Source organism: Phaenicophaeus curvirostris, chromosome 11 (genome assembly GCF_032191515.1).
Source record: "Phaenicophaeus curvirostris isolate KB17595 chromosome 11, BPBGC_Pcur_1.0, whole genome shotgun sequence".
Taxonomy (NCBI): domain Eukaryota; kingdom Metazoa; phylum Chordata; class Aves; order Cuculiformes; family Cuculidae; genus Phaenicophaeus; species Phaenicophaeus curvirostris.
The window spans coordinates 19018908-19035795 of NC_091402.1; the positions used below are offsets into that span (position 1 = coordinate 19018908).

General features: G+C 35.0%; 1 protein-coding gene across 16 annotated transcripts in view; it reads left to right on the forward strand.

Moving 5' to 3' along the window:
- Nucleotides 1–16888, forward strand: part of ERC2 (ELKS/RAB6-interacting/CAST family member 2) — a 367942-nt gene that overhangs the window by 256107 nt on the left and 94947 nt on the right. For all 16 annotated transcript variants that reach the window (XM_069865912.1, XM_069865911.1, XM_069865913.1 and 13 more), the window contains 2 exons: nucleotides 767–901; nucleotides 13230–13295. In XM_069865912.1, the coding sequence (XP_069722013.1) occupies nucleotides 767–901; nucleotides 13230–13256 (162 nt within the window). In that variant the 3' untranslated portion in view covers nucleotides 13257–13295. The remainder of the gene's footprint in view (nucleotides 1–766; nucleotides 902–13229; nucleotides 13296–16888) is intronic.

Here is a 16888-nt window from a genome sequence, read left to right on the forward strand (position 1 = left end):
TGAGTAAGGTTTGAGTTATCCCAGTCTGTGTATTTCATTGTAAGGGTGGTAAAGAGTGAGAGTGTTATCTCACAATGACATCGATTTCATTATCTGTATGTGGCAGTAGCTGAGATGTTGATCTTTAAAAAAAAAAGATTCATACCTAAGACTTACTTTGATTCTCTAACATGTGTCGAGTTCCATAATGACTTATTTCATTAAGTGCCTGTGTCTGTATCAGATAGTTTTCCATTTCTTTTAAGCTACTGCTTAACAGGGTCATCCTAGTTTACAATTAAAATAATTAAGCCAAAACAGAGTTTTATCATAACTTTGTGACTGTTGTTGACATCCCTCAGTAGCTAGCTGTAAATATCTGAAGTACTATTCCTTTCAGTGACATTTTACAAGTTAATTGCCAAGATATCATAATAAGCTGGAAATAATAGGAAACTGTCCTAAAATACTAAATTTAGAAAAGCTGAATGCCTTCGTTGACACTCTTCAAACATAACATCCTTGATCATGTCCTTTAGTGATTTCATTGTGGAATTCTACTCACTCAAAAACTGAGACAGAAGATGTGTTCACATACTTTGTTATCTTTTGCTATTTCTGTTTACTTTTCTTTGTGAGCCAGCAGTCTGGACTTCTATTGTTAGATACTTACAGCTACCAAAAAAAAAAAAAAGAAAGCTAAGAAAGAGCCAAGATACTCCTAAACACTGTTCGAGTACTATATTCCATCATGTAACAGAATTGTCTCACTTTACATCTTCAACAGACACAAAACAGAATGAAACTGATGGCAGATAACTACGATGATGACCATCACCACTACCACCACCATCACCACCACCACCATCATCGATCTCCTGGGAGGCCGCAACACTCCAACCACAGACCCTCTCCAGATCAGGTTAGCCGACTCTTTTTTCACCTTCTCTAATTTAACTATTTTGATATTTCAAGATAAAACAAACATTCCAAAGAAATAATGAGCAAGCAATAGCTTTGAGATTTCCATCCCTGAAATAATTTGATATTGTAACTGGCTTGGTGGCTAAAGCTTAGAGTGGTAGCTGTGATGTGCTTTGAATTCATAAGGCCTTTAATGCTATCCCACCATATATTTGTAATACACAAATGAATGTTAATTTGTACATTAATTTTTAATGTACATTTTTACAAGGGACAAAAAGAAAGACACAAGAATGATCACGACATAAGAGGAAGGCTTAAATACTTGGGTTAGTTTACACTAGCAAGCACTAAAGGGGAGGCATAAGTCTTTGAATACATAAAATATTTTTAAGAACAGGTTAGATGAATATCTAGCACATGATAATAGCTTTATTTCATCTTGTATTGGTGCATTGGGATTGGTGTTCTCCTGAAGTACTGCCATCCCTATACTTCCGCAGACTCTGTGAACAGCGGATTAGCTCAGCAAATGTTTACTTGTAAAGCAAGCAAACAGGCGATTCATTACGAGGTCCTTGCTGAAATAATCTTTGAGAACAGCACAGTCAATGATAATCATGACTGAACTAAAGTAATTGCTTTAGCTTATATTTTTCAATCATGATTTTATTTTTACTTTGTGTTGTGTTGTTCACTATTCTGTACAGCATTCTTTGATTGCCATGTGACATAGACATCTGTTATTTGCTTTCAGTAGTCTATTAGTTATAAATTCCTGATGTAAGTTTTTTGATGACTATAATCCAACATACTGCTAATGTCTTGAAGCCAGAGAATAAACTGAGAAAATAATAAGCTTACAAATCAGCACAGTGATTTTTATGTTGTAAGGGGACAAGAAAGCGGTGCATATGTTGTAATATAAATGCCATTTAATTTAGCGGCTGCTAGGGCGGCTTTTTGAAAGTTTTCACACAAATTCTCGAAAGAAAGAGGTGATTGAATATACAGTGTTAATCCTGAAACACTTCTCATTTCTATGGATAATACTAGATTTTCCAATGTATATGCTACATTTATATGTAGAAATACACGTATATTATTATATATGGCTGTAAAAGTGTGTATTTGAGTACATATTCATAAGGAAGAATAAGACATTTCCCACTTATTTATGTAAATTTCTGTATATACGCTACTGTGACTCTACACCCTCTTTAAAGACTATGATGTGCCACCAGACTTCTGGAAGAAAAAAACACATATACGCTGCTTGAAATAAGCATACTTGAAATTTTGGTTTAATGATCATATTTTTGTTGTAACTATTACTTGATATCATATCCTGCTCTGGGCAGCGTGTGGCAGCATGGTTCTAGATGTAGCAGAGGACAGAATCTCTGACATCTCTCTAAGGAACTACTTGGGCACCTTTTTTTCAGATGTAATGGATTTGTTTAAGTGTTCTGGCTGCTGCTAGGCAGCAAAGCCAAGTTTCCAGCCACTTCTTGTCTTTGTCCCTCTTTTTTAACTCTCCTGTTTAGGGAGAGGTATAGATTGGCAACCTTTGTTGCTCTTGTATCTCTGGACCTACACTCTGGGGAAGACTTAAGAAAACTTCCCAAGCAGTAGGGAAGACTCTGTAACTCTCCTCTGCCCATACGTGTGGTCATGTTAAAATGTGTCATGATGTGTTCCCTAGTTATGTTGGTGCATCTGATTTTTATTTGGTATAAATACATTTCTAGGGATTGAGTGCTGCCACGTCAATAACATTGCTATATTAACCACTTTTACTAGTCCTTTAAAAACTTGGAAAAAAGATAATTTTGCAGCTTTACACTAAAAACTTAAATTTATTCTCTTCAGTTTTGGCTTGAAAGTTGGCAATCTTTCTTAAATTCCACCTGGAAACATTTTGGCAGTCAGTGTGTATCCTGGAGTGCGGGTGTAATACTCCTAGCATGAAAATGAGCTTAATAAGCATTCTGTACTAGCTTCAGTTTCCAAGGAGTTGTAATGTGTAGCCCCTTGTAGAGTACATTACTGTAATCTAATCTGGATCACTGCATCCAGGATCCGTCTGGAACAAAAAACACCCCATGGCTAAATAAATTTGAACTTCCAGATTTAGAATCTGTCCTGCCCCATAGTATAGACTTCATCACAAAGCTTACTGTCCAGCTCCCCTTCTCTATTATTTCTCACCTCTACATACTTAGAATTTTTCTCTTGGCCTCAGTTGCCCTCACAGAATCATAGAATGGTTTGGATTGGAAGGGACCTTAAAGATCATGCAGTTCCAACCCCCTGCCATGGGCAGAGGTACCTTGCACTTGATCAATTTGATTAAAGCCTCATCCAACCTGGCCTTAAACAGCTCCAGGCATGGGGCATTGACAACTTCTCTGCGCAACCTGTGCCACAGCCCCACCACCCTCTCAGTAAAATATTGGGGCTGTAAATTATTAATCAACAAGGAATACTATCACATAACCACATGTCTGGTCAAATTGAGACGTCCCATTCCCTTTGGTTTTCTAGTCTCTGAATCCCCTCCATATTTGTATCCTGTTTGTAGTTTCAGGCTTTAGTTTATTCACCTACTATTAATCACCATGTTCATTTTATATTCCTTGCTGTCTCTCAAACAGTCCTTAACCTATTGGCACATACGACAGATTTCTAGCTGTAGGAAAGCCTCCATGCAGCAAAGAGCATTCTTTAGCTATCACCTAGAACTCTTTTTTTTCCCTTTTTAATTCAAGTTCATGAGAGCTTTGCTGTGTGCTTGAAAGGTCCTAGGTTCAAGTTGCTGCTTACAGCCTAAGTAGTAAAAAACTGTACTGGGTTATTTAAATTAAAAGCAGCATCTCTTCTTACAAAAGGAACTTAAAAGGAGTTGTGTAGATAATCTATGACATGTATGTATGCAAGATATACTTAAGTTAGTTCGATGGCATTCTTGAAAGGAATTTATGCCATATGAGAGGGCATATGTAAGAACTTGAATCTGCATCCACACAATGGAAGACTGAAGGCATAACATTCAAAGAATTGTCATACTTTAGGACTTTACTGCCAATCCTGATGATTATGAGAACTATCAAATCTTCTTACTTCCCATGGTACTGGTGATTTTTAGACATAAAATGTAAGGTGTTTCTCATCTCATAAGAGTTTCCTGAGTTCCCAAGCTGTAGTCGAATCAAAGTTGAATGCTTTATTCCATGGTCACCAAGGCGACAAATATATTTTAATTTTGTTTTACGATGAGAGATGATGCTCTCATAAAAAAGAATCTGAGTTTTAGAAAAATATGAATATGATAGGGCATGCCATAAGGGTGTAGGAGCTGGCTGCTTTCCAAAAAGTTGGCCCTATTCTTAGAAGCTGTAATTGAAGATGGAATGTCACGTGGTGTCGTAAGCATCTAGCATGTCTTTTTACATCTTTTAATCCAGTCTGGCTATGTAGAGATTTTGTTCCTATTTGAAACATTTTTGATGACAAGGTGGTGGTGTTTAGAAGTAATTTGTGACAAACTAACCATCAAGTTCTCCGTTACTCTGAAATCTCAGCAAAGAGGTTTACCTGAAAGGTAGTTCACAGTTTTTGAACTATCCACTTACTTATAGAAAAAGTCTTCCTTATTAGAACAATGAGGGGGCAATGTGTAACTATGCAGCTTCCTTTACTGCCACTCTCCAGTCAGAAAGCCAGCTTTTAAAGAGCTATCTGATAGCTGTCTTACTATTCAATACATATTGTCTTAAAAAGATGCCAATAAACTCATTAAATTGAGAAAAGAAATCACATCCAATGATGCATGAAACTTGACAACAATCTGACTGTCGCTAAGCAGAAGTATGCCACTAAAAACTAACTTTTTGAAGAAGAGCAGGTGCACTCAAGGAAGTGTTTATTGATTTGTAAATTGGCCACTGGTCTTGGCAGCATGTCTTTGTTTATCAGCTGGAACTGCTAAATATCCTTGGAGTTGCTGAAAGATGATATGTGAAAAACCCTTAACAGATCAGATGGAATTTTGTTTGAGGTAGATGACTTTGAAATCAGAGCCACAGGACAGTCAAGCAACAATTATTATTTTAGTGTCTGGATCCTGGTCTGCAAATCACTATTGATCCCTATATAATTTTAGGGAAAAGGAGTGCATGCTACTTTGTGTATTTTGGCAGCCCTGGCTGTTAGTACAATGCCTTATATTCTGTAGCAATACTGGGAAATTGCCAACCTCGAACTCCTGAATAGGACTCAAGAATATCGAAACTGGGATTTGTCTTTAAAAAAAACCTCACAAATCCAAATAGGGCAACTTAAACGGGAACATAAACCAAACCAGATTATTTTATCTTATAAACGTGTAAAATTCTTCAAATTTCTTTAGACCATGAGTAGAAAGTTCAATCTGGGCAGAAGTTTAGTATCTGGAAAACTGAAATGTCACGTTTGGGAGTTTTCTGCAACATTAAAATGTTGACTTCAGGAAAGAAGAAACAAAAATAAGGGGAAAACTCAAAGGGCAAGTGACATTTTAGTATGTCAAAGAAGTGATACGATACAGCTATATATACAGTAAATTGGAATTATTGGCTCCCTCCCTGACCTAGATTTTGTTTAATATTCTGTGTGTTTCTTTATCCTGTATGTTTACACATTTTATTTGGGCAGGAGTGAGCTTGCTCTTGTCTGTTCACTAAATGTATGTGAACTTGTTCTGCTGGTGCCTCAAGCTGCAAGGAAGCACGCAATTGCATTAGCACAGTGCTGAGCCTGCACTAAGCTCATTGGAGTCACATGGATTTATTTAATTTAGGAATTTGGGCAGGGCAAGGTTTGCTTGTCGGTACATTCAGTATAAACAATCCCAGGCCTATCCACTGTAAATAACTAGTATTGTGCTGAATTAATTAGTGTTTTGAGAACTCAGGAGTGCAGGGCAAATTAGTCATGTAAATGGTTTCACATTTTTAGATATTTCCTCTAATTTTTCATCTTTGCTACGCATATTCTCCCTATGGAACAAAGAAGTCGTGATTCATATCATATCTCGTTCAGACTTGTTGAACTGACTGCAATAAAATCCTATTTGTATCATGGACACAAGTCAATTTTGCAAATTATTTGTATGTGGTTATCATAACTAAATCACTTGCTATAAACAACTACTGAATGGTAAATACTTCTAATAGGGATCTTGTTTCTGTTCAAGCATTTCTCAAAAATCAGTAACTGTTATCATACGCTTATTTCGGTAAATAAAGACAATATTTCCTCTGACGTCTATCTAGGTATTTCTGTCTCATTTACCCTAGAACTGAAATAGTCTTCCACAAAGGTCTTCCTTGCCCAGGTTTTGAGGATAACATAGTTGGTGGCAAACCTACATTTCATTGTAGACTACATTGTACTTCTGATAGAACGAAAGGAAGAGCCTTGAAATTTGGAAGAGTCTGCTCTGAGTTTGATTTTGTCTTTCAAAGATACTCTAGTTTGGTATACTTGCATTTTACAGTTACAAGTATTGTGCTGTCCTCAAGGTTTCTCATTTAAGTAAGAGCTAATGTGATTTTGTAATTTATGTAGTGCTGCTGTTATTCCAACTTCTTAATTGTAATTCTATTGTAGCCAGATAATTTTTCACATACCTTTTAATTATATTAAATTTGCAATTTGACTAAGAGACCAGCTAAACCATAGCTGTAGTACAAGTAAGAAGTAGAAAATAGGTTTTGCTGTCTCTGATACCTCCAGGAGATCAATTTTACATATTGAAAAGTTATACCTCTCCTTTGCTTACAGAAATGAATTTATTTTATGTTTTGAGGTTTAATGAATGTGATATAAATGTATACACACTTCTCAGTATGTATATTTATATATATCCATATTTATATGTTAGCTTTGCAGTCTTTTCCACATATGGAAGAATTTTTTGAGATCATGTTTAGCTATATAAACCTCTTCCCCTGAATGTGTGTGTTCGAATATACAGCACTTATACAGAGGTTTACATTTATCTTATATTTCTTACTAGAAAAATTAGCTGCCACCATCTTAGTCTAAAATAGGTCTTTAGACCAGCTGAAAGAGCCAAAAATGCGTTTCTGGGAGACAGTAACTTGATAACAAAAGTTGCATGTCTGGCGCTGGTTACTTAAGCGAGATAACATGTCACAGGCTTTCACTACAAAGGGGACCATAAATTTTTGCATTGCAAATCTGATTTCACGGACCACTTCTTGTAAGAAGCATTGGATTTCCGCTTCATCTAGTGATAAAGCTTTAGAATTCATGAGTATCTGGTGAAACATCTTATTCATGTTAATGCTAGTCTGGGTGTTGTAAAGCAAGTGGTCAGAAACAACCTTCCGCTTACCCCCATCACCAGTATTTATGTTCAATTTTAACCTAACTATATACAAATAGAACAAATGGTGAGATGGGCTTTACGGTCATGCTCATAACTGGATGATGCATTGTTACTTGTGATGCCTTCTATTACGAATGGGCTTGAAAATAGGCCTGTGACATAAATCCATATTGCTGAAGCAGTTTTTAAGATTTATTCAAGTTTTTGAATGTACAAATGAAAAATAAAATAAAGACCTCCTAAAACTCTGCACACCAAAGCCTTAACTGAATCCACAGTTTGCCTGTCCCTCTTCCAGTTACAGGCTCAGTCCTTCAAATAGTCCTTGCACAAAGCTCTTCTGTAGTCAATTGTTCTGTGTGTGGAGAGTTTGTGAGATAAGGGCTCAGCCACGTTTGCCACGAGACATTCAGTAGCAGATAAAAGTCCCCGTAGCTCTGAAAGATTCCGATTTCAGGCTAAGTTCTTGATTTAAAAGAAACGTCAGTACTTAGCAGGTAAACTTCTGTGTCACAGGAGGAAATTAATATTTGTTAATGTAATTGTGTGCTGTAAGTAGGACAGCTTCACAGTCCAGAGCCATGTTTAATGACCCATTAGAAGCCATGTATAATAAGGAGAGTGGTGTAAATCCGTCATCAGAAAGTAAGTTCAGGAGATGAGCAGGTTGTCACTAGATTTGTTTAAGCCAAGTTGAGGCATTAATTCTTAACACGCCAGCACACGAGGGGGAAATGAGATGAGCCTTGTCAGGAACGGAAGACCGTTCTGGGAAGAGAGACAGAAAAGCTCAACTCATGAAGTTTTTATGTTGCATGTGTTGTGAAAGCTTTTCTCTAAAAGGATTTATTTATTGTAGACTGGGATTTTTAAAAATTTTTATTTAGAGAATAGGTTTTATAAAGATACGTGCATGCCACAAAATGAAGAGATGTTTGCTGTACATCCGTGTTGTGGAAGTACTTGCTTTCTTTTTTTTTGAGTCGGTTTCACTACTTTTTTCACTTCAGGTAACCAGTAGACCTCATAATGGTGAAGAATTTTGATGTCTTTGAGTGCATCTGCATTATGGTTTTAGTTCTGATCAAGCATGTGTATTTCAATCAAATCTCCTGATCATTTGCACTTACAACACTGTGGTTCATATCCAGAAGTGGTGTTGGAGTGGGTACACTTAATTTCTTTTTGATTAAATTCAATTGAAAGAACCATTCCAGGAGGTCCCCCAACACAACTGCTAAAGGGAATTCATTCTTGGAGACAGGTCAAAATTAATCTAGAATATCTTCTCAAGACAGTTGTATTGTACAGATGCTGATTCTTGGTACCTGTTGTATTGGTTGTTGCGACACAGTGCTAAATATAATCTCTTGAAACTATTTCAGTGTTCACCAGTAATCAAGAGAATGCTGTGTGCCGAATGGATAGGCTTATAATTTCTGGAATCTGATTATTAAAATTTTTTAGGTATACTTAAGCACGTATACCATGATTAAAGTCATCCTTTCTTAAATGCTGTGTAAAAAGGAAGGACTAGCAAAAGGATGAGTTGAAATAAATTAACTAATGATTTATAGGTAGCCCATGTATGAAGGCTGTCATAGTACTTGAGATTATACCACTGTGCTGTACCTAAATATATGTCCAAATTAGAGACTTGGATGTCAGTCCAAAAAACATAAGGCATTTACTATCTTAAATATTTTGAATTAATAATAATTTTATAATAATTAAGTATATATAATACTTCATAAGTTCAAATGGTATTTGTTGAATTTGGGGGTTTTCCATTTTTGCTTGTCTGTATTTTCTTTCTGGTTTTTTTGTTATTGAATTTCTATTCTTGATGCTATAAACCAATGAAAGATCCCAGTTTAAAAAGCAGTTAATGTACACAAACATTAATCAAAAATTGCTTGATTAGAGTTTATTGTTTGAAAGAGCCATAGATTAATGATTCTCTAGGATACACAGTGATATGGAAGACTAAGCATAATTCTGGAAGCCTCTGATCCAGTATGAATAAATGATAAGGCTTTTTTTTTTCCACAGTGTGTCAAGAATACACAAATAGTATAATGAGCTTGATTTGTCTGAGAACATCAGTGAAGAACTCTGTATTCTCTTACATTTTCTGTTTGCCTCTAATACTAAGTTAGGTTTCATACCATTAAATATCTACTCCTTAAAATGTAACAGGCAGCAGAATGACAAGGATAGCTGAGTCTTATCTCGTAACCTTGATCCATTGTACTGGAAGGAAGTAGTGCAGGCTTGAAAACAACCTGTCTGCATGATGGGAATAGTAAGTGATCAATGAATACTTTTAATATTCCTTTTAAGATCTTGCATCTGTACATTCTGGCTTCTGTTAAATTAAAAAGTGACAGCACATATAATGAAATTATAGATTTTTTTCATTTAATCATATTTTTCATTGAAAAAAACTATCTGATATCTGTAGGAATTTTACTTGTCTCCTCAACTGTCATCAAGTGCCCAGTATTTTTAGGTTAATGCATTACCTAGCACGAATATATGACATAATAATCTAAACAATAACATATTAGGCAAAGCACACAATTATGAAGCATCAGGTGTTTTTAATAGGGATGCTAAATGGATGAGCTCCATGTTAGTTAGTGCAAGTCTATTTATCTTCTATAAATAATTACTATGTGGAATGAAAAATGAGATATGCATGGATTTTCTGAAGTAGGTATAAATCAAGTTAAAGATACAAGTTTTTTAAACTAGACAGTATGGTGGGACTGGTTTTGTGGTTGTTCTCAGTATTAAAAATTTAAATCCAGTAAGTGTCTCTTTTTTCTGTTCAGTTGTCTGTAGAAGCAGATCACTGTGTTTAATTTTTCATGAATTTCTTAATTACTAAAATTGGAAAATACATTATAAACTCTGTATAGAATAAGATCATGGCACATTCTCACTAAAACTGATATGAGAAAAAAAGATGAAAGAAGATTTCTATTAACTGTAGATGTTGAAGATGAAGTAGACCATGATTATAATCTGGACCTGACCTTTTTCTTTACTAACGCTTCAGTTTTTAAAAATTATTTTGAATAAAGTTAGTCATATCTATTAGAAAGTGTCTAAGTCTTGACTAAATCTTCAAGTCATCCAGAACTGATGTGCTATGTACCATAGTTGCAGTGTAATTACATCCTATAAATCTCTGTCTCACTTTTCTTCTACTAGAGAACAAAGCCGTCTCCTTTTCTGTATATGTTAGTTAGTAGTGATCTAACAGTCATTCAGTATTTTTTGAGTAACCAGTTAGGTTGAGTCTCTTTTGTTTCTTGCTGCCAAGTTTATTTTTCAATAATTTTTAGCCATTTCCTGATCTGGTTACAGTCTTTCAAATATTCACAAGTATGACATGAGCACCAGATGTGTAATTCTATTAGTGGTCTTATGCTACTGCATAGAGATAGAGCAAACTTTTTAATTTTTGTTTCTCTGCCTGTATTTTTCCTTGTAAATTAAAGATAGTATCACATGTTTGCTTCCACCATCATCTGTAAAGCCCTTTTTGATATCACAGGTATCAAATTAATTACACACAAGGACAGGCCATTCCCTGTCTTCTAAATTTTGCCAGTACATTTTCAAATGATAACACTGTATACATGATTTCAGTCACACGAATATGTGGCTTATAACAGTTATTCAGCTAATCCCAAATATGTTCACTTCAAGTTTCAGGTCATGGGAATACAGAACAAGTTTGGGATGAGAAAAATCTGCAGGTCCCCTTCTTTCTCCAGCAACATCCATTCTATATGGAGCTAATTTTGTTGACACTGTGTCTTGTGGCACATAATCAAATGTCTCGCAGAAATCTCAGCATATTATTTCAGAGCAGTTATCAAAAAGAGTCTCTATATAATTAAAAAAGATAGAAAGTTATTTTGACAGAAACAGTACTCAATAAAGCGATGCTGATTGACATTAACAGAGCTGCAGTTTTTAATTTATTGCTTATTGTATATCAGGATCAGTGTCAAACTGTATAGTCTGTAATTTCCCATAATACTTTTTCAAAATATTTGACAATAATTCATTTTTCAGCTCTTCTAGAATCCTGCCAAAAAGAGATCACACAAATAACTGAAGTAAAAATTAACGTTTGCCTGTTTGAAGAATTATAACAAAAAGCAAAGCAGATGTATGTAGTTAGGAGGAGGCATTTGAAAATGTGCTGTGTTGCCCATTCTGTTGATTTTTGCTGTTTTTAAAGATGTCACCAAAGATTAACCTAATGCATTCTGCTAGTGAAATAGGATCAAACTGCTCGGTGGAAACGAAATCCTTCAGTCTTTCTTCAGCCTTTAGTCTGGCAAGACTCTAGTCAACTTCAAAGTCAATTCAATTAGTGTTCGTAGGCCTGAATAAAAGTAGCTCCTGGAGAACTGAGGGGGAAGGACTCGTATTTTCAGAGAGGCGAACTCAGCTCATTGGAAGTTCCTTTGTTTCAAAAATAAGTAAGAAGACTCAGGCCTCACTGTATCTTTGCTTCGTGGTGTAGTTGTGCAGATCTTATAACTTAGATGTGTTCCAAGTTAGCTGTAAAAAATTTACCCATATTTCTTCTGTGTTAAATGATAGCTAAGTTTATAGTGGACTGTCAGATTTCTTTACTTAATTCAGCAACATGCAAGACATCTATCTTAACATCTGGTTTTTAATAACAGTTGACATCTGGGAGCTCTTTTTTAGTCCAAGAATGGACTAGGAACAGTAGTGATACTGGCAGTGTATATTTTCAAGCTAAAATTCCTGTCTATTTCAATCATAATTAAGTACCATTCACTTTATTTAGTTTTTAGGTTTAATTAAGTGCCAACAATATGTTACACCAGCTAACTTCCAAGGATTTGAAACTATAGAATATAATTTTTTTATGTTCCTAAAATATTGATGGGTAAATTTTAAGGATATAGAAAATGATAATGGTTTGTTTTGTTTTGTTTTATTTTATTTTATAATGCTCTAGATGCTGAGTATTACATCAGAATTTGTCATGGTAGAACTATAACTAAATATAGATATGTCCATGCATATCTGTGTGTGCACAGATAAAGAATCATTTCAAAAAAAGTATTCTTTAGTAAACACATCCAGGGAAGAACAATTCTCCTGACTAATTTAATATTTTTTATTTTATTCTTTTTAACTTCAAGTTGCTAATAAATGTAAAGACAGACTTTAAGCTTTCAGCATAGCTACAGGAAAATAATCCATTTTAAAATCAAATTAATGAAATTGTTATGATTTCTAGTTATTTGCCATTTATGTTACTTATCATTAAAACACTAAATAAATGAGTAATCCTAATGGTTCAAAAATGGGAAAAAAAATTATAGAAACTGTGTAATAGTATACAACAATGTGTGGTGTCTAAGGGTAGCTTAAGTGATAGATTTAATTGATAATATGGTAAAAAAAGTCTACCTCACTAATGATAGATTCAGCAGTTTTGTATCTTTTAACCTAACAGAATGTAAGACAGTTTAATTATAGCAATTACTTTCCTTACTTACAAGGTTAGATCTATTTCTGCTGTGAATGTTGGTTTCAGTTGCGTGCAATTGAAAAATAGATAATCTTTTCATATTTAATCTCATAATCCACTTCCTACACACTGTTTTAACTGGGTGGGAAAAATGTTTACGTCACTGTTCTTGTTTTTTGGTTGCTATAGATGCAGATTCTTGATACGTTGACACAAACTTGTTCAATTGTTTTCACTGGCTTATGTTAAGAAAAAACAAAAAAAAAAAACCCAAACCATATTTTTTAACAGCCAAGGAATTTCTATTTTATATGCACCAAAGTAACTAACCTTTTCTTCTTTTATTCCCATGCTAACATCTTCTCTGTGCATCAACTAATGTCTGGCACACAGGATGACGAGGAGGGTATATGGGCATAGCCGTTCCTATAAACCAAAGTTCCAGTTTTGTTTTGAGGGGTGAGAAACACTTTTTTTCTATCTCTTTCAAATTGCAGTCTAATTTTTATTGTTTTTATTTTAAACTGCATGGAGCTGTTTGTTTCTTGACAAGTTTGTGAAGCCTGTAAAAAATGTGTTCTCTTATGCAATGGGCAATGACAAACTATGTCGAATGTTTTAATGGTCTAATGTTTTGGGTTTTTTTTCAAAGCCTTTTGTGGCTAAATGTGTAGGTAGGTATAAAACTTTAAAAAGACTGTATTTGTATCTGTTTGTATCTGTCTAAACAATAGTCTGGTTTCAGTAGATAAGCATGTCTTTAAGCTAGCATCAATCTGCTATGTCATCTTGTAAATCACTGTGAGAAAACTGTAATATAATTGCAGAATGAGTATGCAAGTTTGATACTTAGTTTTTCACAGATTAAGCATACAGTTTTACTGGAATAGAATTTATAATATACATGGGAAAAATTAAGACCATTAAGCTAAAATGTTCTACTGAAACTTTAAGATAAACAACAGATGCTTGATCAGGAAAGTGCAATCTGTGTATGCAATAAATGCTGTTTGCCTGAAATAACCTGATGGGCTCACATCCATACAATAATTTCCTTCTGATATTTAAAAGTACAAGGTACAGCTTATTTTGTTTGCTGCATGATATTTTAATAGCAGTTTCTGATGTTATTTAAAAGTAATGTGTTTTTCAGCTGTTTGTCAGCATCATTCTTCGGTTTTGGGTGTGGAGAGCAGATCTTTGTTTATTTTCCAGGCCTGTGTGTATTTCCAGTTTAAAACCAGACATTCCTCTCTGACTCTTCTGTTCAAACGCCAACATAATTTATCTGGTACCATTATAGACCAGGCTGCTGACAAATAACTTGTTTACTGTTTCTCTTCAGGTGGGGGAGCACTGCAAAGGTGGTATAACAAACAGCTGGTAGCAGGCGTAGCCTCCAGACTGAACTCATGGTAGATCTTTCCTTGTAGGCAGAATATCCACAGTATGCAAATGACTATCATAAGGTGAAAATTTATATCATAGGCTTCCGGGGGCAGGGGGAATTAATTTAGGTTCCAGACCTAGAAACCTTTCAGAAAATACTGAATTTTCTCGCATTCACTGTTAAGAGCTGCAGGTGTATACTACAAAAGAGACACAAAATATATAGTTACAAAAAGTAATGCGTAAACTTTTGTATTCCACGCAGACTTGAGAGCTAACAGCTCGATTTGGCTGTCTCCACTCACCTAGCTCAGCAGTGGGAGATGCTCAGGTACAACTGAGCTACTTAGCTCTTGTAATAAAGAGGAGAAATGGATTTAGTTCTTTAGTTCTTTTTTTATTCTTGAGGAGTAAAAGTTATTACATAAACTACTTTCCAGGTGTTTATTCCTACTTCCTGATGTTTGAGTGGTGCAGGAGTTAAAAAATACTTGATTGTAAGATAAATCTATGTTACTTTACCTGACATAGACTAAAGCCCTGGATCTGCTAAGGAAATAAAAGTTTTGTATAATTGGATTATTTCCTGTTCTCTACTTACAATCAGTATTGATGATCAAGAGGCTGGGACAGTTGAATCTTGCAGACACCATCTTTGTGAAATATGTGGGTTTCCACATTTGTTTGCTTTGTAAAAAGTCTGGATGTTCTAACTAGTTGTGTTATAACTTGCTTTTAGAACCTACTTTACCGTGCTGTAGTTATGGATTAAAAGGTATATTGCCTGTGATTTAGTTTTGGAACATTTTAATGAATTCAATTACAATTTAAATCAGATACACAAGATGTCTTGGACGCATATGGCTCAAAGCTAAGTGGATTTAATAGCTCAAATGGTTAGTAATCAGCATAAAATGAGCTCTCTTGAATGTCAAGGTTACTATATAGAAGTGGTGTTGTTAGGATAAGTAGAATATCCAAGTAAGTGTTTACAATATATCAGTTTCTGTGCAGAGTTTTAAAACTCTGGGCATAAATTCTTCGCTACAGAGAGCTCCGTCCTGTGTTTTTGACAGTGCGTGTAACAGGATGCTCTTCTCACCAAGACAAGGTGATAAAACTAAACCAGGAATGACGGGTGCACAGTTCATTCCCATTATCTTCATTGTGCTGAGGCTGCAGGATTAGGCAGGATGAGTCGGCTCTTTTTGCGTGATAGTAGTGGAGTGGATGAGTGGTTGAACTGGTGAACTTTCAGCAGCCTGTTGAGATAGATCTGGAGACCAGATAAATAGAAGGGGAAAGAGATGGTGATTTCATCTCTATGTAGGAAGGAGCCGATTTCACTCTTCATAATGTTAGGACTCTTAAAAAAAGCACTTAATTCATGGATTTAGACGTGTTTTTACCATTTTTGCTCTCTTAACTTTCTCCTGGTTTTCATAACAGGTAGTATGAGTGAGGGAAATCAAATCTCAGTCAGTTAATTGTATATTAAAATGCAGACAAAAACATGTTAACTTTTGAATCTCAGTAGCATGCAAAGCAATGGAAAAGTAAGGAGCATGAAAATTTCCAGTGCTCTTTTTAGTTCAGAGTATATGAATACTAGCTCTATGCTTAATTAGTTAAATGGGTGTCGCTACACTGACTGGAGCCCAAGGGCATTTTGGATTTGTGAATTTTTAGACGTGATTGTTGTTTTACTGCAACTTGATTTTTACTAAACAAGAGGAGGAAACTCCCTGTGAATGTTTGTTTGGGAGACTATGTCAGATTTGTGATTAGTCTCTACTCTGGTTATAATAGTTTTACTCATAATGGAAGACTTCTGGAGCTTTTATTTTAATGGGGAAATCTTATATTTATTAAAAAGTTACTTTTCTTTTTTTCTTAATGATGTCATGTACTACTGCCAGTATTTTCCAATATCATCAAAATCAGAGTTTTTGCAGTAATAGTACATAGGAACTTATTTTTATTTTTATTTTTTTTATTGATTACACACTGGAAATAAGTTAATTTCTTGACAAACATGAAACTTCTCCTGTGTTTCCTATGGAATAGAAGATCATTAATGATGATCAGCGTTGTTCTTTTGAAAAAACAGTTCTTAAATTTCAGTTACAACTCTGCATACATTAGAGCTAAGGTCAGAAGTTTAAACCCTGGGCACACTGAAGTCGATGAGAGTCTGTTATTTATTTCAGTACTGTTAAGTTTTCACTCAGAGCAGTTTCTGTCTTTTTATTTGTTCATAGTCTTAGTAGAAAAACATCTGTGTGTATACATATATGTATTCTCAAAGAGATTTGTACAAACTAGATGTCTTTTACTTCACTCCGACAGGTGTTTATCTTATCTTTTCCTTGGTATTTATGAGACACCAAATCACCCTCATGTCTAGCTATAGAACTTTATTGTATGAATTCAATAGTTTTTTGTCTGTCAGTTGTATTTTAGCTGTGTGAGTCGAGCCATTCTGCCTGAACTTTGGCCTCAGCTTCTTCACTGCAGGTGCAGAAGGTGTGCAAACAATCTGAAAATGTAGCTGATGAACTGAACTTCAAAGCTTTTCAAGTACTCAGCCTAGAGACAACAGTCACAGGGCCTACAGTCATCAGACCTGCTTTTTTATAATCTTCCGTAGTAAAAATAAATAA